Raw genomic sequence first — 18,118 nt, forward strand, 5'->3', positions numbered from 1 at the left:
GTAAAGCCTGTCATGTAATTCACTGGCAGCAAATTAGACCCCTATTAAATAGTGTTTGTGGTGGTTTTCAAGCAGAAGAGAGGGAAAAGAGAAGAAACAACCCCTGAATGTACTTACATCCACAGCACACTCAAAAATGGTGTCATCCAGCAAGACAACTTTGCAGTACATGTTTCTGTGTCTCTTTACAGCTCTCTGGGCAGCTTTCAAATCCTTGTCGGCTTTGGTCTCTGGAGTCTCCTGTTTGGGCTCCTGCTTGGTGCACTCCTCCTTCGCTTCTCCTCCTTCCTTGCCCTCCAGGTCTCTGCTGTCCGGCTCCTGGTCTTCCCTCCTCTCCTCCTGCGCAGGCTGAAAACCCCAGCACATCCAAGTCACCAATTAGATGTGTCAAACAAAAAGCCATCACAAGAAACGAGCACTGCACCCCGGAATTAGTTATCTGGCCTAAATGTGTAGCCCAGGACCTGGCAGCAGCTTGGGTGGGCAGGGTAACAAGTGCACTGAGTGGTGGCAATTTTTAAAGCCCTTCAACTCATTCTCAACTCTTCATTTAATAAAAGACGTAAAAAAACAACAAAGGGCTGATTAGAGAAATTAGGGCAGGTTAGATCATGCAAATCTTCATGGCCTTAATGACTGTGCCTTTTGGATTAGCAAGTGTTTTCTGTCCTAGGCTAGAGACCTCATGCCTCCACTGCCAGAAGAGCCAACAGCCACAGGGTGCCCCTCTGCTCCCGCTGTCACCCAGGAAGATTTGCTTTGCTCCAGCACACAGTGCTCAGCAGAGTAACAGAGGTACAAGGGACACTGGCTCTGACATTTCATGGCCCTCTGAGCTGACCCAACAGTTCATGGCCACCGAAAGGGGAAGGCAGCCTTCACACCCCTGACGGCCTCCCCCTTTGCCCACCGAAGCACTTTGTGAGCCAGCTGAATTCACTAAACTTGCAGAAAAACACGCAGTTTGGGGACAGAAGGAGGAAGGAAGCTTTTTTTTTTTTTTACTGCCATTTCAGCGGGTTAAATAAGTTCATAGCAGGATTTGACAAGTGCTGGAAGTGGCTCAATGCAGCCGAAGCACGCAGCCATGGCAAAGGAAGGGAGAGCAAAACCCTGGCTTTTCAGCCTGTGGTGAGCCGTTAATTCAGCCCATCGCATCTCATGAAATCACACCCAGGCACAACTGCACACAGCCAGCACCGGCTCCAGTGTTTGAAACCTAAATAATGTCCACAAGCTGCTGACTTCTGTTCCAGCAGGGCCAGGATAATCGGGAGCAGAGAATCAGTCAAAGCTCGTAATGCCTGCTGGTCAGCATTTATCAAAGAGGCAGCACCTCGCAAATGCTTTCACGGCAGAAATATCTGCCGAGTGTCACAGTTCAAAAAGCCACTAACGTCAATCTAAAATAAGAACTAACAAAAACAAGTGCTTCGTCTGAAACAGACGGCGCTTGCTGAAGGAAGGTGGTGGGTTTTCTCTCTGTGCACGCTCACTTGTGCATAGAGCAAAAGCAAATCAAAGCTAAAAAGAGAAAGAAATCATGCATCCCCTCTTGAAGAGGCCCCTTCAGGGCTGAAATTGCCTGCAAATTTCCAGCTTCCCACCATGTCCCAATTCTGAAAGGTACAAAGCACTAGCAAAGATCAGCCTGTATTTTTCAAAGGCTCAGAAATCAGGGAAAACAGAAATACGTTACCTACAGCCTTCTCTACAACAAAGTTGTAGAGAATTTTAAGGCAGTGGATTCACAGCTGCCTACAGTTGACAATACCAACCTGTAAAGTATTTCTCAAAAAGTTAGTAAAAACCTAGAGTTTGCAGTTCAAATCTAACACCCCACTGGAGACCATCCAAAACCTAAGGGCAGCAGGGAAAAAAATGCAGATGTTACCATAAACTTGCTGTCAACTCTGGGACTCCAACAATACACACAGGTTGGTTGGGTTTTAGGAAATCCCTGTCTCACAAGAAGTAGCAATCACCTCCTCTAGCTCCATGCAGCCACACTGGTGATGGCAGGGCTGCAGCTAACCAAGATACCCACCAAGGAGTAAGAGAGGCCAGCCAAATCAATAACCAGAGGCCCCCAGATCAATAACCAGCTGCTGCCTTGTGCATGTCTCACCACGGGTGTCTCTGCCTCACTTTCTACCCAGCTTTAAAAACTTTAAATCTTGCATGAAAAACAACCCTGGCTTTAAAGAGCAGAAATCAGAAAGCTACTAAGAGCTGGGCTCAGCACACGTGCTATGCAAAAATCCCTGTCTACATGATGCATAAGCAGAAAATATTTGTATTTGGCAGGCTCAGCAACAGCCCAGACTGAGCAGATGACCAAGTCCTGAAATGCCCCGCTTACACTCCTCGAAGCTCACGAAACCCTTTCCTGGGTTCACTTTCTCTTGCAGTCCTCACCTCACAACACTGACCTGCCTTCTGGACACACCAAGCACATCCAAATGAGAAAAGGCTCTGTCATGAATAACAAATTCAAATCCAAGTCCTTGGGGGAATTTCCATGTTCAGCAGGGTAAGGAGTCAGTACGGGGTACTTTAATGTATGCTTTGAAGTGTTGTTACAATTTCAGGAATAGGAATATTGTACCATGCTCTGATACAGGAGCATGCTATGCAGCACGAGGAGATGATGAGCCCTTTCAGCATCTCATGGGATTTTCTAATCTAGCTTACTATCAGAGAATAAGAATTTTGTATGGTTTTGTCTAAAAAGACAGATTCACAAGAACAGAAGGAAGCATGCCACACCGAGCAGGGTGTGTTACCTGTGTTTCGGCGCTGCTTAAGGAATGGAGGTCGAGCGATGGGTCAGTTTTCAGCTCAGGCTCGGGAGCTGCAATCGGGGCCTTCACCAGGATCTCTTCATCAGGGCTGGCTCCTAATCCCGCGTCCTTCTGGTCACCTCCGCCCTCTGTGGGCGCATCGGGGTCTTTGTCCTCTTCGGACACCTGAGACTTGGGCCTCCTGAGAAAGGAGGAGAAGAGGCGGGAGAGGCCGCGGCCCTCGGCAGCACGGCGCTCCTTCTTGCCCGGCTCCTCCTGCGTATCGCCGCCAGAGGCCTTCTGCTTCTGCCCCTCGGCGGCCTGCTGAGCCCCTTCCTCCGGAGAGGCCTCTCCCTTGGGTGTTTCGGTGGCTCCTTCCTCCTCCTCCTTCGCTTGCTGCTGCTCCGAACTCTCGGCGTCTGCCGCTGGGCCCTTCTCTGTTGTCATGGTGGCGCTGTGGGAGAGGCACCAAAGGTGTCAAGCAGCAGGACATTGGAGCGGGCATAAAGCCAGTCAAACCGAGCAGCACAGACACACCACACTCTCCAGGCACACCACCCCGTCCTGCCGACCCCAGCCCTAACAATTAGGAACAAACAAACCCCTCATTCCGCTCAGGTTTGTTTTGACAGAAGCATCTCCACCACACACAGTGGTTGCCCACACATCTTCCACCCTTTGGCTGTCCCAAGGCCCTCTCCCACTCCAGGTCCTTCACCCCATTGCAGCACCACCTGTGAGAGCAGAGCAGATGAGAACACACACGAGACCCCACAATTTTCCTCCTACCAAGCCCTGCAAAAATCCCACACAGCCCGCAGGGGCTTGCAGGGTTACAGCAACCTTCTCCACAACTGCAACAGGAAGGGAAAAGCTGCCGCTTGAGACAAACCCCACACAGCCAAGAAGAGTCATTATTAGGTCAAAAATCCTAGAATCATTAATATTGGAAAGGACCTCCAAGATCATCTGGTCCAACCATCCCCCTTACCACCACCACCCCCTGCCCCTGTCCCCAAGCACCACGTCCAACCTCTCCCTGAACACCCCCAGGGACGGGGACTCCACCACCTCCCTGGGCAACCCGTCCCAACGCCTGAGCGCTCTTGCTGAGGAGAAATGTCTCCTCATTTCCAGCCTGAACCTCCCCTGGCACAACTCGAGGCCGTTCCCTCTGCTCCTGGCACAGTTCCCTGTGAGCAGAGGCCGACCCCAGCTCCCCACCCCTTCCTTCCAGGCAGTTGCAGAGAGCAATGAGGTCTCCCTGAGCCTCCTCTGCTCCAGACCAAATACCCCAAGTTCCCTCAGTCGCTCCTCACAGGACTTGTGCTCCAGACCCCTCACCAGCTCTGTAGCCCTTCTCAACCAACAAAAGCCATTGCTCTCTTCCAAATGTCCCTAAAACAGGCCGCAGAACCTCACGAGGAACCAAGAAGAGGGACACAAAACGGAAAAGGCTCTGCTCAGAACCACTGCAACTCCGCTTGTCTACGCGGGACAGATCCAGCGAAGCCAAGCGGGCTTCGGGATTCACAAGACCTTTGTGCCGCACCATCAAGCATCTGAAAAATTTCAGATTAAAAGGCTTCCAAACAATCCCCATAATGGAGAGCAGATTTCTTCAGAGGCCGCGCCGTTAAGCTGGTGCAATGTTTATTTCAACTTTAGCCTGGGCTGTTGACACAAAAAGATGGAAATCACATGAGAGGAGTATCTATTTAAGGTATAAAGAGGACCCAAAATAATCATGCTTTAGAGGGGATAGAACTAATCTTTGCGCGTTGCATCACATGTATCTGCAGCAATAAATTGCCACTGCTTACGCAGAGCAAATAGCATATAATCCAATACGCCTCCCAATCCCCCAGCCCAGCCCTCAGCGCACAAACATTTGCTCAAAACACGCACTTAAGAAACGTTTTGAGATGTCACCCTCCTACATAATTATTGCATTCGACAATTTTAAATTAATTCGTACTAATTGCCAAAATAACCGGAGTGCTTGGAAGACAAAAGCCTTCCCAGCTTTCCAAAGCACTCTTCCCCTGCATTTAATGCAGAAGCTTAATACTATTTCTAAAGCTGTGGTTTATAAAGAAAGCAGCATTAGGGACCTGCTCTGGCTGTACTTCTCCAGACATGTAAATTCCCGGAGTTTAGCAGGGATTCTTTTTTTACAAGGAAAAAAAAGGATTTTTTTCTTTGGAAAGCCTGCTGGGGCCCAAGAGGCAGCAGTGATGGATCTGTGCACCCAGCAGTGTGCTTTGGAGCCACGTCAGATTTGGGACAGGGGCTCTGAAACCTACGCATGATCCTCCCCTCAGTGAGCTTTCCTGGGAGAAAGATTTTTTTTCCAAGCACAGAGAGGTGGAAGGCACTGAAGCAGCAGCTTTCTACACGCAGAGAGAAAACGGCACGAGAGGAGCCAGCCTGCACGTGGCCCCAGTCGAGCGCATCCGCGTGCACCTGATGCACCCAGGATGCTGCAAGGGAAAAGGTGCTGCCAAACCCCAGGCATGCCACGGCTCTGAGCTGAACGAAGACAGATTTGTGGAAAGCCACACTTCAGCATTTCTCATACTCCAGAGCTTTACACGGTGGAAAACAGGGCGGCACAGTGTAGTGACAGCACGGGCAGGTCATTCTCCAAAATGCGGTGAGTTGGACGTTAGGTCACCCTTCGCGGAAGTCTTGCAGGAGTTTGTTTTTGCAAGATTATTGCAGAACAGGCTCTCCGAGAAAGCCGTGAAATCCAAATCAAACAAAAAGCTACGGCAGACGCAGCACCCAGCCCGGCTCCCACCGCCGCCCTCGGAGCGGCTGCGTCACGCCTGCTGCTCACTGCCTGGGGAAGGCAAAGCCCCGCAGAGCTGGGCTGCCTCGTCCCCTGGGGGAAGCAGCACACACTGACCCAGAAACATCAGCAAGAAGGAAAAGCAATTTCATCCAAATCACACACGAGACTTGAGGGCGTTCAGGCCCTTGGCTCGTGCAGCTCTCGGTGCCGTAGGATACCTGGCGAGCACGCTGCTCACCGCCAGCTCAGCAATAGCCTGGGGAGTCACACTGCCATCACACCACCAGGAATTCAATTCACACCCTCAACAGCTCTCCAAAAACAACTGGGTAGACGTCACAAGGCAGTGCAAGGGATAACAGACTATGTTTGTCACCCTGAGCCCATGGGACAACACACTCGATTGACATGGCCAATGGAGAGGGCAAAGCTGCCGCGGCACCAGCGCATACGGCCGTGTTACTGCCCCAGCACGAGCATGCAATAAACCGTGAGCTCCCTCGTGCACCAGCTGCCCAGACAGGCTGCTTTGTAGTTACTTCCCACTGTGTTTATTTTGAATAAATGCATTTGTAAGAATCGTTATCCAAACACACACTCGAAGCGCGCTGCTCTCTTAAAAACAAAAAGGCAAAATGCGGAGCGAAGGGAGGGGGCCTGGCAGAGCAGGTTTCAGCAACTGAGGCAAACAGAAGGGACAGCCCACAAACAAACACTTCCTCTGGACATAGTTTGCTCCCTTTAAATGCTAACATTCCTGGAACAAGCCTGTTTACTCGCTTGGATTTCAAAGCAGTGACCGCGGCACACTGCGGATGGCGCTCATCCCGGCGCTGGAAGGTGGGACACGCTGGGGACCAACAAACATCCCCACGTCTTTCCTCTGCCCCCCAGGAATCGCGTCAGAGCTCGGCTTCCTTCAGCCAAATCCCCTTCCCTGGGCTGGGGATGCGGTAACGGGCACGTAGGAGCATTTCCCTTCCCAATAAACATTTCATGCGGCAGTGAGATGCCAGCACCGAGAACTCACCGGGTGCAGCCGAACGTCCTGCGGCATGACCTGAGCGCGCTGCCCGCTGCTTCTCTCCCTTTGAAGCTTTACATTCAGAAAGGGTTTCTTGAGCTTTCGAATGAAAGCAATGGAATTTGTAAGCAGGGCACACAACCGAGGGGCCGTACCACTTAAAAAAACTGTTCCTTCAACCTCTGTGGTACGGAGATGTTCACTACGTAGCAGGACACCCACAGCAGAGCTGGCCTGAAGAGCCAGGTTCCTGCTCTGCTGCTTTTCTGCTCACTGTTTGGACAAAGCATGCCCACTCAAACCACAAGCAGGTTTTAAAATCCATTTTCTTCCATCGCTGTTCCACCAGGCAGTTGTGCAGACCCCGCAGGAGCCCCAGGAGCTCTGCGATACCGGCGGCACAGGGACCTGGTCCTCCTGCTCACTGCACATCGCCGTGCTGCTCACCTCCTGCTCTGCCCCATCACATCTCTCACTGCTGGGTTTTGGGGGAGGGTTTGGGGAGAGGATGAGGGTTTGAAGCCAGACAGACTGAATAGCGGGATCATCACAAGTCTAACGGAGAGACAGCGCTTAATGCTACGGAAATGAGCAAAGCACAGCGAAACGGACACGTTGCCTTTGGAGATTTCTGAGTAAATATCTGCTCGCTTCAGAAAAGAGTTCAAGTACGTATTCTATGTAAGCATTTTGATGTTTAAGAACATCCTGCTTCAGACAGGAAGTCTTCAGCAACAGGAAGCAATCTGAAGAAAACGTAATTAAAGGCACTCGGAGCAGGTTTTATGAACCTCCTGTCCCCTGCACAGCAGACCCTCCAACCCCCCAGACACTCTCTGACCTCCCCAGCCTCCCAGCTCACCTTTTTTCTACCCAAGGCCCTGCAGCATCGCTGGGGGGAGCACACGGTGCCTCTGCAAGCTTGCTTTCACCTGCAGAGTCACTTCTCTCCTTTAAGCAAAATAAACTTGAGGCTTGAAGTGAGTAAAAAGCCTACCTGCTGATCCTGTTCCTAATATCTGTGGTTTGAGCCCATGCTCAGCAGCATTTGAGGAGCAGAGGATATCAGAGCTCAGGTCCAGCCCCACACCGTGCTCTTGCAGACATCAGAAGAAAACTCCCAGCAGAGCAAAGGCGGTGCTCGGGTCCATCCCACCCACGGGCACACTCCCTCATACCTCTCCTTTCTTCCTCTTCCCCTCACCTCCAGCCCAGAAAAAGCCGAGGCAGCTTCTGCATTAGTCACGTAAGCGTTTGCTGCCTTCCAACGACCCGAAACACGTGGGATTGCAATTGTGGCCACACGTGTGAGGCTGCGGCCGGGGCCACCAGCCTAAGGCAGCACAGCACAGCACAATTTGTTGGCATCTCCTGGGAGCAGAGTCTCACACCTGCTTTAGGTCTTTGTAGCGGGACAGAGAGCACCCTGCACACGTGCTGGAGGCGACAGGCTGACAATTTATCTGAAATGCACATTTTGGAGTTGCTCAACAGATCCCTGCCGAGAAAGCCTTCCAGCCCCAGGGATACAAAACCACTCGCTTCGCTCCCAGGAAGCCGTCATTAGGTGACGGCGTGTTAGCTCTCTGGAAATAACCGTGCTGCTCATTTGGGTCCTTGGCTGACAAATTTCAGTGGCTCAGAGAAACAGCTGTGGTCAGACACACATCCCTCAGCGTCCTTACCTGACAGCGTGCTCCAGCCTCCTGCATCCAGGCACATGGATAAGCTACAGCACGCTCGCTGCTCCAACCAGGAGTAACACCTAAGTCCTGCTCCCGAGCCCAGAAGAAAACAGCTCCCACCGTTCCTGTGACCCAATCCTGGGTGGTTTTGCCTTTCAAAGAGAGAGGAAGGGCTGCCCCCAGGCACCCTCCCTTCTCAGAAGGCGAACGTTTCGCAGCGGTGCGCACCAGATAACCGCACCCGCGCTGCCTGAGCGCACTGCCTCCGCCTCCCTGCCCCGAAACGTGCGGCTCCACCGAACGCTCCTGCTCCGGCGAGAACTGGAGACAGCGAGAAATTGTCCGCGAGAAATTTCTGCTAAAAATAGACCCAAAAAAATCCCAGAGTTGCAGCAACAGCAGGCTCTTTTTGAAGCGCGTTCTTTCCCGTTTCACAAGAGGTGCAACTGCGCGCTGGGAGACACGGGGCTCGGGCTGAGCACGCGGCTCCTGGGGACCTGGTGCACATGCAGCGAGGCACACACGTACAAAAGGTGTTTTCAGGTGGGAGAGGGGCACTGAAACTGCACTCACCTCGAGCAGAACACGTGTTTGAGCAACGCATCCTGTAGATGATTTGTAATACGATTAAGAAAACACAGCAGAGGACTCAGTGTGCTTTTCTTTCCAAATAAAATAAGAAATTCGGATGCCTCCCGGTAAACACCTCTAGAGATTTGAAGCTGAACCTCCACAGAGCTGCCACTGAAGGCTATGGGACAAATAGGTCTGGCAAAGCCAAGCTATAAAAAACTGCCTGCAAAATTCTTTTTATCATACTTGATGAGGAGAATAATTAGCACGGGCACTGTACAGAGCCAACGCGCATCACCTCCTTGTGCCGATACGCTGGGTGCTAACAAAGGGATGCTGTGGCCTGGCTGGCCGTACTCCCACCCCAGCAGTAGGACGAGGTGCCGCGGGCTCTACGAGCAGGGGAAGAAGGCAGAGGCACACCGCAGATGGTCCATTATAACCGCCCGGATTTAATTCTCACCAGCCCAGCCCTTGTAATCTACTGCACGGCGGCAGCACCGTGCCCCTCTTTCATCTTCTGGTGCCGTACAGCTTTCCTATTTAAATGAGGGCAAAAAATAGTAGCTTACCATCTGCTGGAAGCAAATCATTTCTGTCAAGCTGAATAGCGGGCTTACGGAATGACCGGACTAAACGGCGCATTAGAGGCGTGCATTACAAGCGAGCGGAGCCGCAGCCCCGACCCCAGATCCCCAAACTCCCTCTGGGATGCCACAGACCTGGATGTCACATGAGATTCAGGGGACTGGCTCATCAGCAAACCCCTAAATTTAAATGAAGACATGTGCTTGAGGTCAACGGCAGTGGGTTTGGCAGGGTATGCCCATTTGGGATGCGTTAAAACTGGCTCAAACTTGGAACAGTCGGACCCAAAGCAGAGGGACCTGGGAACAGGCACCGCACGCATTGCTTCCCATCATGTAGGAGCAACTCTCAGGGCTCTCCCACCCCTACACAGAGGGTAAAGCAGAACCAACCCGCCTTTGCCTCGAACACGAGGCAGAAACCCCACGCAGAAACAATTCTGCAAGCCGCCCAGGCGCACTAAACCCTACAAAGGAAGCGGCCAGCTCAGCTCGGGGCGGTCGCTGAACTGAAACCAGGCTCTGCGGCAGCCTCCGGTATCTGCCCGGCCTCGGGGAGGAAGGGAGGGACCCAAGCACCCGTCCCCACCCAAGGCAGCTCCAGCACCCGCCGCCTGCACCCTGCCGATAGCGCCCCGGCTGCTGCGTCCCATGGGGGGGGACCCGGCACGCACAGCACGGGGCTGGCACCAGAAATCTCAGCAAAAAAAGAAAGCACCGAGGCGCACAGCAGCAGGACCTGTGCTTGGGAGAGTGCTCCAAGCAAGCAAAGCTGAGGATCCCCTGGCTTTGCTACACTGGAGTCAGGAGCTGGGTTTAGGATGTTCTCGTTCCCACTCCCACCCCATCCCAGACCCACTTTGCACTGGAGAAACGGCACGGCCAAACCGCGGCGGCTCCACGCGTGGCAGCAGCCCTCCTCCTTCTCCTCCTCCTCCTCCTCCAGCAGCACGATACTTCCTAAGGCACCAGTTAAACAGAAATAAGCCACACATCTCAATCGAGCCAATAGAAGGGGTTTTGCATGCATTATTCATGAGGGTTTTTTTTTTTTTCCCCTGCCTTAACACAGATGTGTTTACTCACACTGTGCCTCATTTACACTCGAGGTTTAACATAACAGGGCTCGTTTTCCTTCCTTGCAGCTTCCAGCACAGGGTGCAAACACTTTCCGCTTGTGCCGGTTTGCCTTTGGTTGTTTCTATAATTGGAACCGGGGAGGGACCCGCACGCTGCTCCGACAGCCCCACGAGTGCCTGCAGGCACCGAGCAGCAGGGGCAGGACGGACGCAGCCCCAGCTCGTGCACACCGTGGATGTTACGGAGAGCTGCCCGAGCTGTGGTCATCCTTCTGCAGCACAATGCATCTTCCTCCAAAGCCTCGCCCTCGTGGAACGCCCGAAATTTTTTAAAAGGGACAATAACTGGTCACGGTGAGAGTAAAAAGAAGAAATGTCAGGTATGAAAGCAGGGCTGGCACGTCCTGAGTCACTCCGGGCTCGCCTCCTGCCCAGCCCCGGTAAAGCAACCCGAAAGCATCCTCAGCACGGGCTTCACGCCGCTGCTGTTCCACGCCTGCCACGGGGCGTGCAGGTATTTCAACGAGGCAGCGCGACGTGACCCGAAGCTGGTTCTCAGACCTCCTCCCTTGTAAAGCAGCTTCTGCTTCTCCTCCTTCCAACATCACAGAGCCGAGACATTTGGTGCAGGGGCTGCTCCTTACCCCAGCGAGATCCTGCGCTGCGAGCCAGGTCCAGGCTTTCCAGGGCTGCTCAGAGGCACCAGCAGCAGCAGCAGGGCAGCTTTGTTGCTGTTCGGAGCAATTTGGCAGCTCACACCAGCACCCAAGCCACCAGGCTCAACTTATTTCTGTGTTTTGCCCTGCTGTGTTCACCACAACCATGGAGCAGCCAAGAATTTGTTTCGCTGCAATCGTGAGCAAGCCCCAAACGTCGTACCTGTAAGGCTTAACGCAGGGACCGGGGACGCTCGGGGGCACGGAGGGGATGTGCTGGCCTGGAGGAAGGCTGGAGGGAGGAAGACCTTCGCTCTGGAGCCAGAGGCTGGGGAGAGACCCGGCCCTGGGGACAAGAACACGGCTATAAAAGCTTGGTCAAACCCCAAGGGAGTGAGTCAGCGCCCAGGGAGATTCACCCGGCTGAGTTTCGCTGGGTGGGTGCACAGCACCGCAGGAACCGTGCTGCTGCAAGAGGCTTTGAGTCAGGCAGCCACCACCCTTCAGCCTTTTACCTCTTCTGAGGGCTTCTCCCTGCAGGGCTCAGCCCCGCACACAGCAGCACGGGGCAGGAAAACCTCACCGGGGAGGAGAGAGCCGTTCCCATCACACCCCCTGAGCTGCAGAGCATCGCAGAAAGAGCCTCAAACTTGCCACCTGAAAACTTCCATGACCGTGGTAGCTTAGCTTTAAAAACACCAAAAAGCTCCTTGGAGTTCCCCAACAAAACCCCAAGCAGCTCCCCCACTGCTGCAGTGCCACAAGCACAGGGAACGCAGGAGGGACAGACCCAGGGACGCACCTTTGGGCACCAGGTGGGGGAATTCGGGAGCCAGAAGCTGTCTGTAAAGCCTCGAGGTGTGGATTTGGTTTGATCGAGACAAATTCAGGTTGTCCCCACTCCGAGGGCTGGTGATGGGTTTTGGGGCTGGGGAAGGCAGCAGGACACTCACCCACCCCGAGGCTGCACCGCGGTGTTCGGGTTCAACTTTGCACAAAGAAAATATCGCTCCCCAAACCTCCCCGATACCCAAAAGGAATAGAAATGGAAATAAAAGTGCTCCAGAACGAGTCAGGCACTGGGCACCGAGGTGTTTCTGTAGCACAAGGAACAGCAAGAGCCCTCGAGGTGCCCGGAGCCTCCCCGATCCCAAAACCACAACCGCCCCCCTCCACGCACAGCTGGTGCTGCCTGAACCCCCCCTGGGAACAGAACCCCACCGGGAGGGCTGCAGAGCAGTGAGTAACTGCATCCTCCTGTGCTCGAGAGCCAATTAGACCCAAATCAGCGCAGCCCCGTCCTGCCCCTCTCCCCACAGCCTCTCCTTTTGGCACTCGGTGGCTGCAGCAGCCCCGTGCGGAGCCCTGGCCTCGCAGCCATCCCCACCAGTGTTTGTTTGTTGTTGTGTTTTTTTTTTTTTTTTTTTTTCCCAGCCGGCAGTGAAATCAGGCAGCTTTCGCTTTTAATCCCCTTAATTAGGGGGTGTGCGGCAGTTTTCATTCCTTAATTACCTCCAGTGCCACAGCTGATGCAAGGCGTTTGCAAACAGCCGCTTCCAGCCTCTGGATCGCAGCCGGGTTCCCACGCGGCGCCGCCAGCAGCTCTCGGGGTGCTGTCCCCGGACACCCCCACAGCACCCCAGGGGCAGCTGTCCCTACACACTCACCTCTTTTAGGGCAGGATCGAAGTCCTAAAACAGCACTAAAAAAGCCCCCGCAGCCTGCCCCAAGCAGCACAGCGGGGGTGCGGCTGCTGGAAGCTGGCAGGGGAAAAGCTGCAATTTCAGGCAGCGCCCTCAATATTGGCTCCCGGGACGGAGGGGCAACGTTTTGGGGTCTAACTCCGTTATTTTGGTGCATTGCCTTTTGGTAGCCGGTCTGTAGGTTCACAATGGTGCTTCCATTGCAGTTGCTCATCCCTTTGATCCCCTGGGAGGGCGAGTGCCTGTGAGCACTCAATTACCCCGCTCCTGCTGCCGAACCCAAAATAATTACGCCGCCACCTCCTGCCTGCCCACGGGGCCATCGGGCCGTTATTCCATGGGGGTCCTGCTTTGAATTACTGCGCCCAAACGCGTGCCCTAATGCATTCATCGCTCCAGGGACACGGCAGCTGGGCTCCAGCAGGCAGCCTGTCCTACCAGCCATGGGAAATAGGACATTAGACATCACCTGGGGAAGAGGGGGAGCGCTGATTAAAGACACGCAGAGGAAGGTAACGGGATCCTGCAGGTGTTTGCCACTGCTGGGGACCCCAGTGAGCAGCCCCACGCCCCCGCACAGCGCCCACTTTGCTCGTCTCTGGCCCCGGTCCCCCAGCCCGCAGGTGCTGCAGTTGTTTGCAGGGAGGAAACGTGCCCCAGAGCTGCCTTCCTGAGACTGCAGGAAGGAAAAGGAAGCTCTGCTTGCTCCGAGTGACTGCAGGGAGAGTCCCAGACACGTTTTGAGCCCGCATTACAAGGGCTGCTTGTCGGCTGCTGCCTTCCCTTCTGAGCTCGCTGGGTGTGCACGGGAAGGAGCGAGCCTCACAGAGGTTTTGAGACCAGGGCAGCACCGAACAAACACCGGCCCTGCGATGTCTGAGGTTCTGGAGCAGCCTTTTTGCTTCTCCAATTCCCCTCCTCGCAGTGCAGGGCACCAGGAGGACAGCGCCAGCACTGAGCATCGTGCTCCTGGCCCCTCGTTCCCGTATAACACATCGCAGCATCTTCCTCTCCAGCCATGCCCAATTCTGCTGCTGATCCCAACAGCACCCGACCAGGAGCCCGTGGGCTGCCCTATAGACAAGAAGGGCTAAAACTCACCTCCCACCCTGGCAGTCAGCAGCCCTCGACCTGCTCTGCCTCCTGCACCGCTCTTCTCTCGGGAAATTGTTCCCTGCTTTGTTCTCCCCGCCCTCATTTCGCATTAAACACTGAACCAGGAGAACCTTGAGGTCCCCAAACACACCAAAGAGAGCCCCGGGGCAAGCTCAGAGGCTCGCAGGCAGACCACGGGTGTGTGCTGGAGAAACCCAAGCTCAGCTTTGGGGATCGAAGCAGCTTTCCCTGCTCCACTGGTGTGGGGATGCTCCCGGCCAGGCTCAGGCTGAGGAGACAGCAGCAAATGGCACGAGACTTCTTAAAGACGGCAGCATCAAATTAATAATAATGACGAGACGTGCCGGACAAAAATACTCCTTTAGCAGGGGAAAGCAGATGGAGAAAAGAGAACACAACAGGTTAAATATCTCCTCATTAAAACAAATCGCTGTGAGTGCTGTCAACTGACACTAACGCTGCTTTCTGGCCAAGCCGCCCATCTTGGGTACGCAACTCCGTGTCCTACTGCTACTTGTTTTACAAGTTAGGTCCCCAATAATCCTTACCCTACTCAAAGTGTGCGTGCTTGCGTGCACACGTATGCACCCAGCAATGCAAATTCAGTATTAACAGCCGCCTGTGGCTTTTTGGAGCAGCTCTGCTCATTTTTTCCCTTTTTCATATTTAAATCCCAGTTGTGCAATTGCCTCACGCCCGGCTGAAGCCTTTCTGAGCCTGACACATCTTCATCCAGCTGAGAGCCACGGATCCATGGAGGGCTCAGACATGCAGCAAGCACCAAAACGCCCAGCAAATTAAGAATATCACCAGGATTTTGGACTCGCTGGTCTTGTCCCGTTTGCAGAGGGAAGGCACCGAGCGGAGGAGCCGCAGCTCAAATTGTGCTGGGGAAGGGCTGCGGGCGCCCGCCAGACACGCGAGCTGCTGACGGCAGGAGCCGCACAACAATATCACTGAAAGCCGCATTCAGGGAGCACAAGGGAAGCAAATGCCACCCAAATCCTCTTTTCTGCAAGCTCCGTGGATAGCATTGTCAGGGCTAAAACCGCGCTCAGGAGACCCTTCAAACGTAGCCAGGGCGAAAAAGTGGAGAGAGCAAAACGCGACCGTGAGCTCACCCGGCTGCCACCAGGCAGCCAGCTCGTGCCAGCCAGCTTTTTGCTTTTAAACGCCTTCTGAAGCCTCCTCTTTTGCATTTCCTCGCCGGCGACAGCTTCAGGTTCTCTTTATAAGCTGCAGGAGCTGAAGGCGGGCGGTACTCGTTCCTCGGCAGCGGTTCCACAAGACGAAAATAACGAAGAGGCAAATGAGGTCTGGGCGCCGGGCACGTCCCCACCTCCAGGAGGCCGGCTGCTCTGTGTGGCTGGCACAGCAGCTAGGAGGGTGGCTTCGTAACAGGAGGAAAAAGATGAGACACACAAACGTAGAACCGAGCTCCCCTCGATGTGCTGCGTAGCACTGAGCATCCCTCGCCGTGCCCATGGCTTGTTTCGGAGCTGCGACTTCAGCTCGTGCACGCACAGCCCCGGCTTGTTTCCATCACTCACACTACAGAGATCACAGAAACCGCTCTGATGAATTAAAGCTCCCCGTTAAGAATATCCCATTACCTTATTCCTAAGCAAAGGGGATTCCTAAAGGCCTCACCTCCCCGGTGCTGTCCGGCCGGGGTGGCAGAGCCGGGCCCCAGGGCTGCGCGTCGCGGCATCGCTGCGCTCGCTGGCAAAGCGCACGGCGAGTGCCAGGCTGGGAGCAGCAGCACCAGGCCAGGATTGGCCGTTTTTTACCATTTCCTGGCCATTTTACCTGCTGACATTCCCCTCCTGAGCCTGTTTGTTTCATTTAACCTCCCGCTCTTAAGCTACCATCCAATTACTGCTCCCAATTACTCAGCACTAAAGAGCCTGTGGTAATTACAGAGCGCTCCCCGCACGCGGGGTTGGTGGCACCGCTTCAAAGGAGCCCACATCGGGACAAAGCCCGGGGGCTCGCAGGCCACCAGGCGAGCACAGAGCCCTCCTGGCCACCAAGGACCGAGCCTGGACTGCCAGCACAGACCAGCAGCAGCCGGGGGTGCTCGGAGCCAGAGCGGGCTTGGGAAGGAGCACGGGGACCGCACGGCACGTGGCTGTGTCACCAGCACAGGGAGAGATTTTGCAACTTGCCTTACTCAGACTTAACACCCACCCAGGCATAAGATGTTCTTTTGCAGGACCTTGAGAAAACAAAGCATTTTTAAGGCAGATGTCAAGATTTCATCAACTTTGCTCTCTTTTCCTGCAGCTCCGCAGGCAGCCGCCCATTGCGCAGCGCCGAGGCAGTGCCACCCGTGCCAAAGAGCTGCAAGCCACTGCCACAGCCACCTTCTAATTTTTGTGCTGATAATCCTACAAAATGTATGTTTCACTTTGTGTGGTGCTTTTTTGTATTTTCAGTGCTAAATTCACTCCCAATGACGTCAGGCCAGGGCAGCGCCAGCCTTCTAGGAAAGGGGAAAAAGATGGAGAACATCAAGGGCTCCTGTCCGCGCTTCAATTCTGCTGCCAGCCCACATTTGGGATGGTTCAGCTGAGTACTTAGGACAGCACAAGGTGTCTTTCTAACCCTGAATATATTTAATATGAAGAGTCTGCCTGCACCCCTTCTCCTTCCAGGAAGGCAACCTGCATACAGGACAGAGCCAGGAGGCACCACGCAAGGTGCCACACGGGCTCATCGCGCGCACGACAAAGTAGCCACTCAGAAGCCAAATGTCTGCACTGCTCTGAGTCAGAGTTATTTCCTATTTGCATTAAAAAAAAATAAAATAATTCACTGCTTGGAGCAGCAGAGACCGATTTTCCTTTAAAAGAGAGCACCAACTTACAAGCCCTGCTTCCCAAAGCAGCACCAAAAGCTCCCAGACCCCACACAGGAGGACGCACGGCTGCGGGGTCGCTCTGCGTCCTCTCCACCCCAGCAGGACGCTCACCGAGTTCCTGACAGGTGGTTTTGGTGCCGGGAGGGCTCCCCGCCTGCCCCTTGATGTTTTTCTAGCGGTGAAGTCGCAGTGCTGCTGGAGCTACGACTGATCAGCCTTCGGTTTCACTCTCACCGACCGCCACTTGTTTGTTTTTTTTTGCTAGAGTCACAAGTTTCAGAAGGTGAAACCGCTTCCAAAGCAACGACCTACCCGTGTTTTTTAGCTGATCTCATGGGTAACGCACCAAAGGGGCACAGCTCCGTGGTTGCGCTCCTGCTCGCCGTGCCCAGGACAAAGCCCTGGTTGGAAGGGTGACAGCGCGGGGCAGAATCGGGGCCGCGGGGTTTTTGCAATTCTCAGCTATGTATGATGAGACCTCACCAAAAAACAACTCCCAGCCGCTCCCAGCAGCAGCCTTAGAGGAGAAATCGAGCTGCAGAAAAAGCCAAATATTAAATCTCACTTTAACTGCAAGCCTCCCTGCCTTGCCAGAGCCTTCCCCCCGTTCAATAACCCACAGGAGGAGGATCACCACGTGTCATCAGCGGGTCAGGTGAAGTCAAGCACCGTTTTCTGGCAGGAAGGGACAGGCACTGAGCCCCAACTGTCCCACCTGAGATGCTAAACGAGACAGAAAAAGCTTGGTCCAGCACGCAGCTGGGGAGAAACGTCGGTCCTTGGATGAGCAGGAGAGCAAAGTGCCCGGCAGCCCCCACCCCCTCGGCCAAGGAGGGGATTTCAGCCAATTCCTGGGGAAGGGACGAGGAAGAGGAAGGGAAGGGGAAGGAGACACAGACAGGCGGGAGCTCGGAGCTGATAGCACCGCACGTAAATAAACAGAGGAAGCGTTTGTTGCAGCGAGCATCCCGGCGGCCGGGAGGGAAGCAGCCGCACACGAGACAAAACAAAAAGCTGCACAACAACCCGGCTCCAGAGGAGCTTCTTCCTCCAGCACGGCACACACGCCAGGAAGGCGATCGGGGAGCTCAGCACCCAGCCCTCCCGGGACTCCTCCTGGCTTCATTTCCCACTGAATTATTTTTCAGGACCCCCCCAGGGCTGAAGGTACCCGGTCTGTGTGATCAGCTCCGCACCCCGAGCACCGGCAGGAGCCCCCTCCACCACACCTGCACACAGAAACCCAGGGAAA

General features: G+C 54.3%; 2 protein-coding genes across 33 annotated transcripts in view; both read right to left on the reverse strand.

Moving 5' to 3' along the window:
* Nucleotides 1-18,118, reverse strand: part of EPB41 (erythrocyte membrane protein band 4.1) — a 78,284-nt gene that overhangs the window by 47,591 nt on the left and 12,575 nt on the right. For 29 of the 32 annotated variants that reach the window (XM_068657949.1, XM_068657950.1, XM_068657960.1 and 26 more), the window contains exons 2-3: nt 2,787-3,237; nt 118-348 (exon numbers count right to left, since the gene is read on the reverse strand). In XM_068657949.1, the coding sequence (XP_068514050.1) occupies nt 118-348; nt 2,787-3,230 (675 nt within the window). In that variant the 5' untranslated portion in view covers nt 3,231-3,237. Of the gene's footprint in view, nt 1-117; nt 349-2,786; nt 3,238-7,601; nt 7,750-8,289; nt 8,519-10,308; nt 10,438-18,118 lie in introns of those variants that run through there. The other 3 variants (XM_068657946.1, XM_068657947.1, XM_068657948.1) reach the window with 3 other exon arrangements.
* The window catches only part of LOC137842891 (uncharacterized), a 36,688-nt gene continuing 21,651 nt past the window's right edge, over nt 3,082-18,118 (reverse strand). Inside the window, exon 3 of the mRNA XM_068657502.1 lies at nt 3,082-3,220. The gene's annotated coding sequence lies outside the window, so the exon portion shown is untranslated. The remainder of the gene's footprint in view (nt 3,221-18,118) is intronic.

The sequence above is a fragment of the Anas acuta genome, chromosome 21, assembly GCF_963932015.1.
Source record: "Anas acuta chromosome 21, bAnaAcu1.1, whole genome shotgun sequence".
Taxonomy (NCBI): domain Eukaryota; kingdom Metazoa; phylum Chordata; class Aves; order Anseriformes; family Anatidae; genus Anas; species Anas acuta.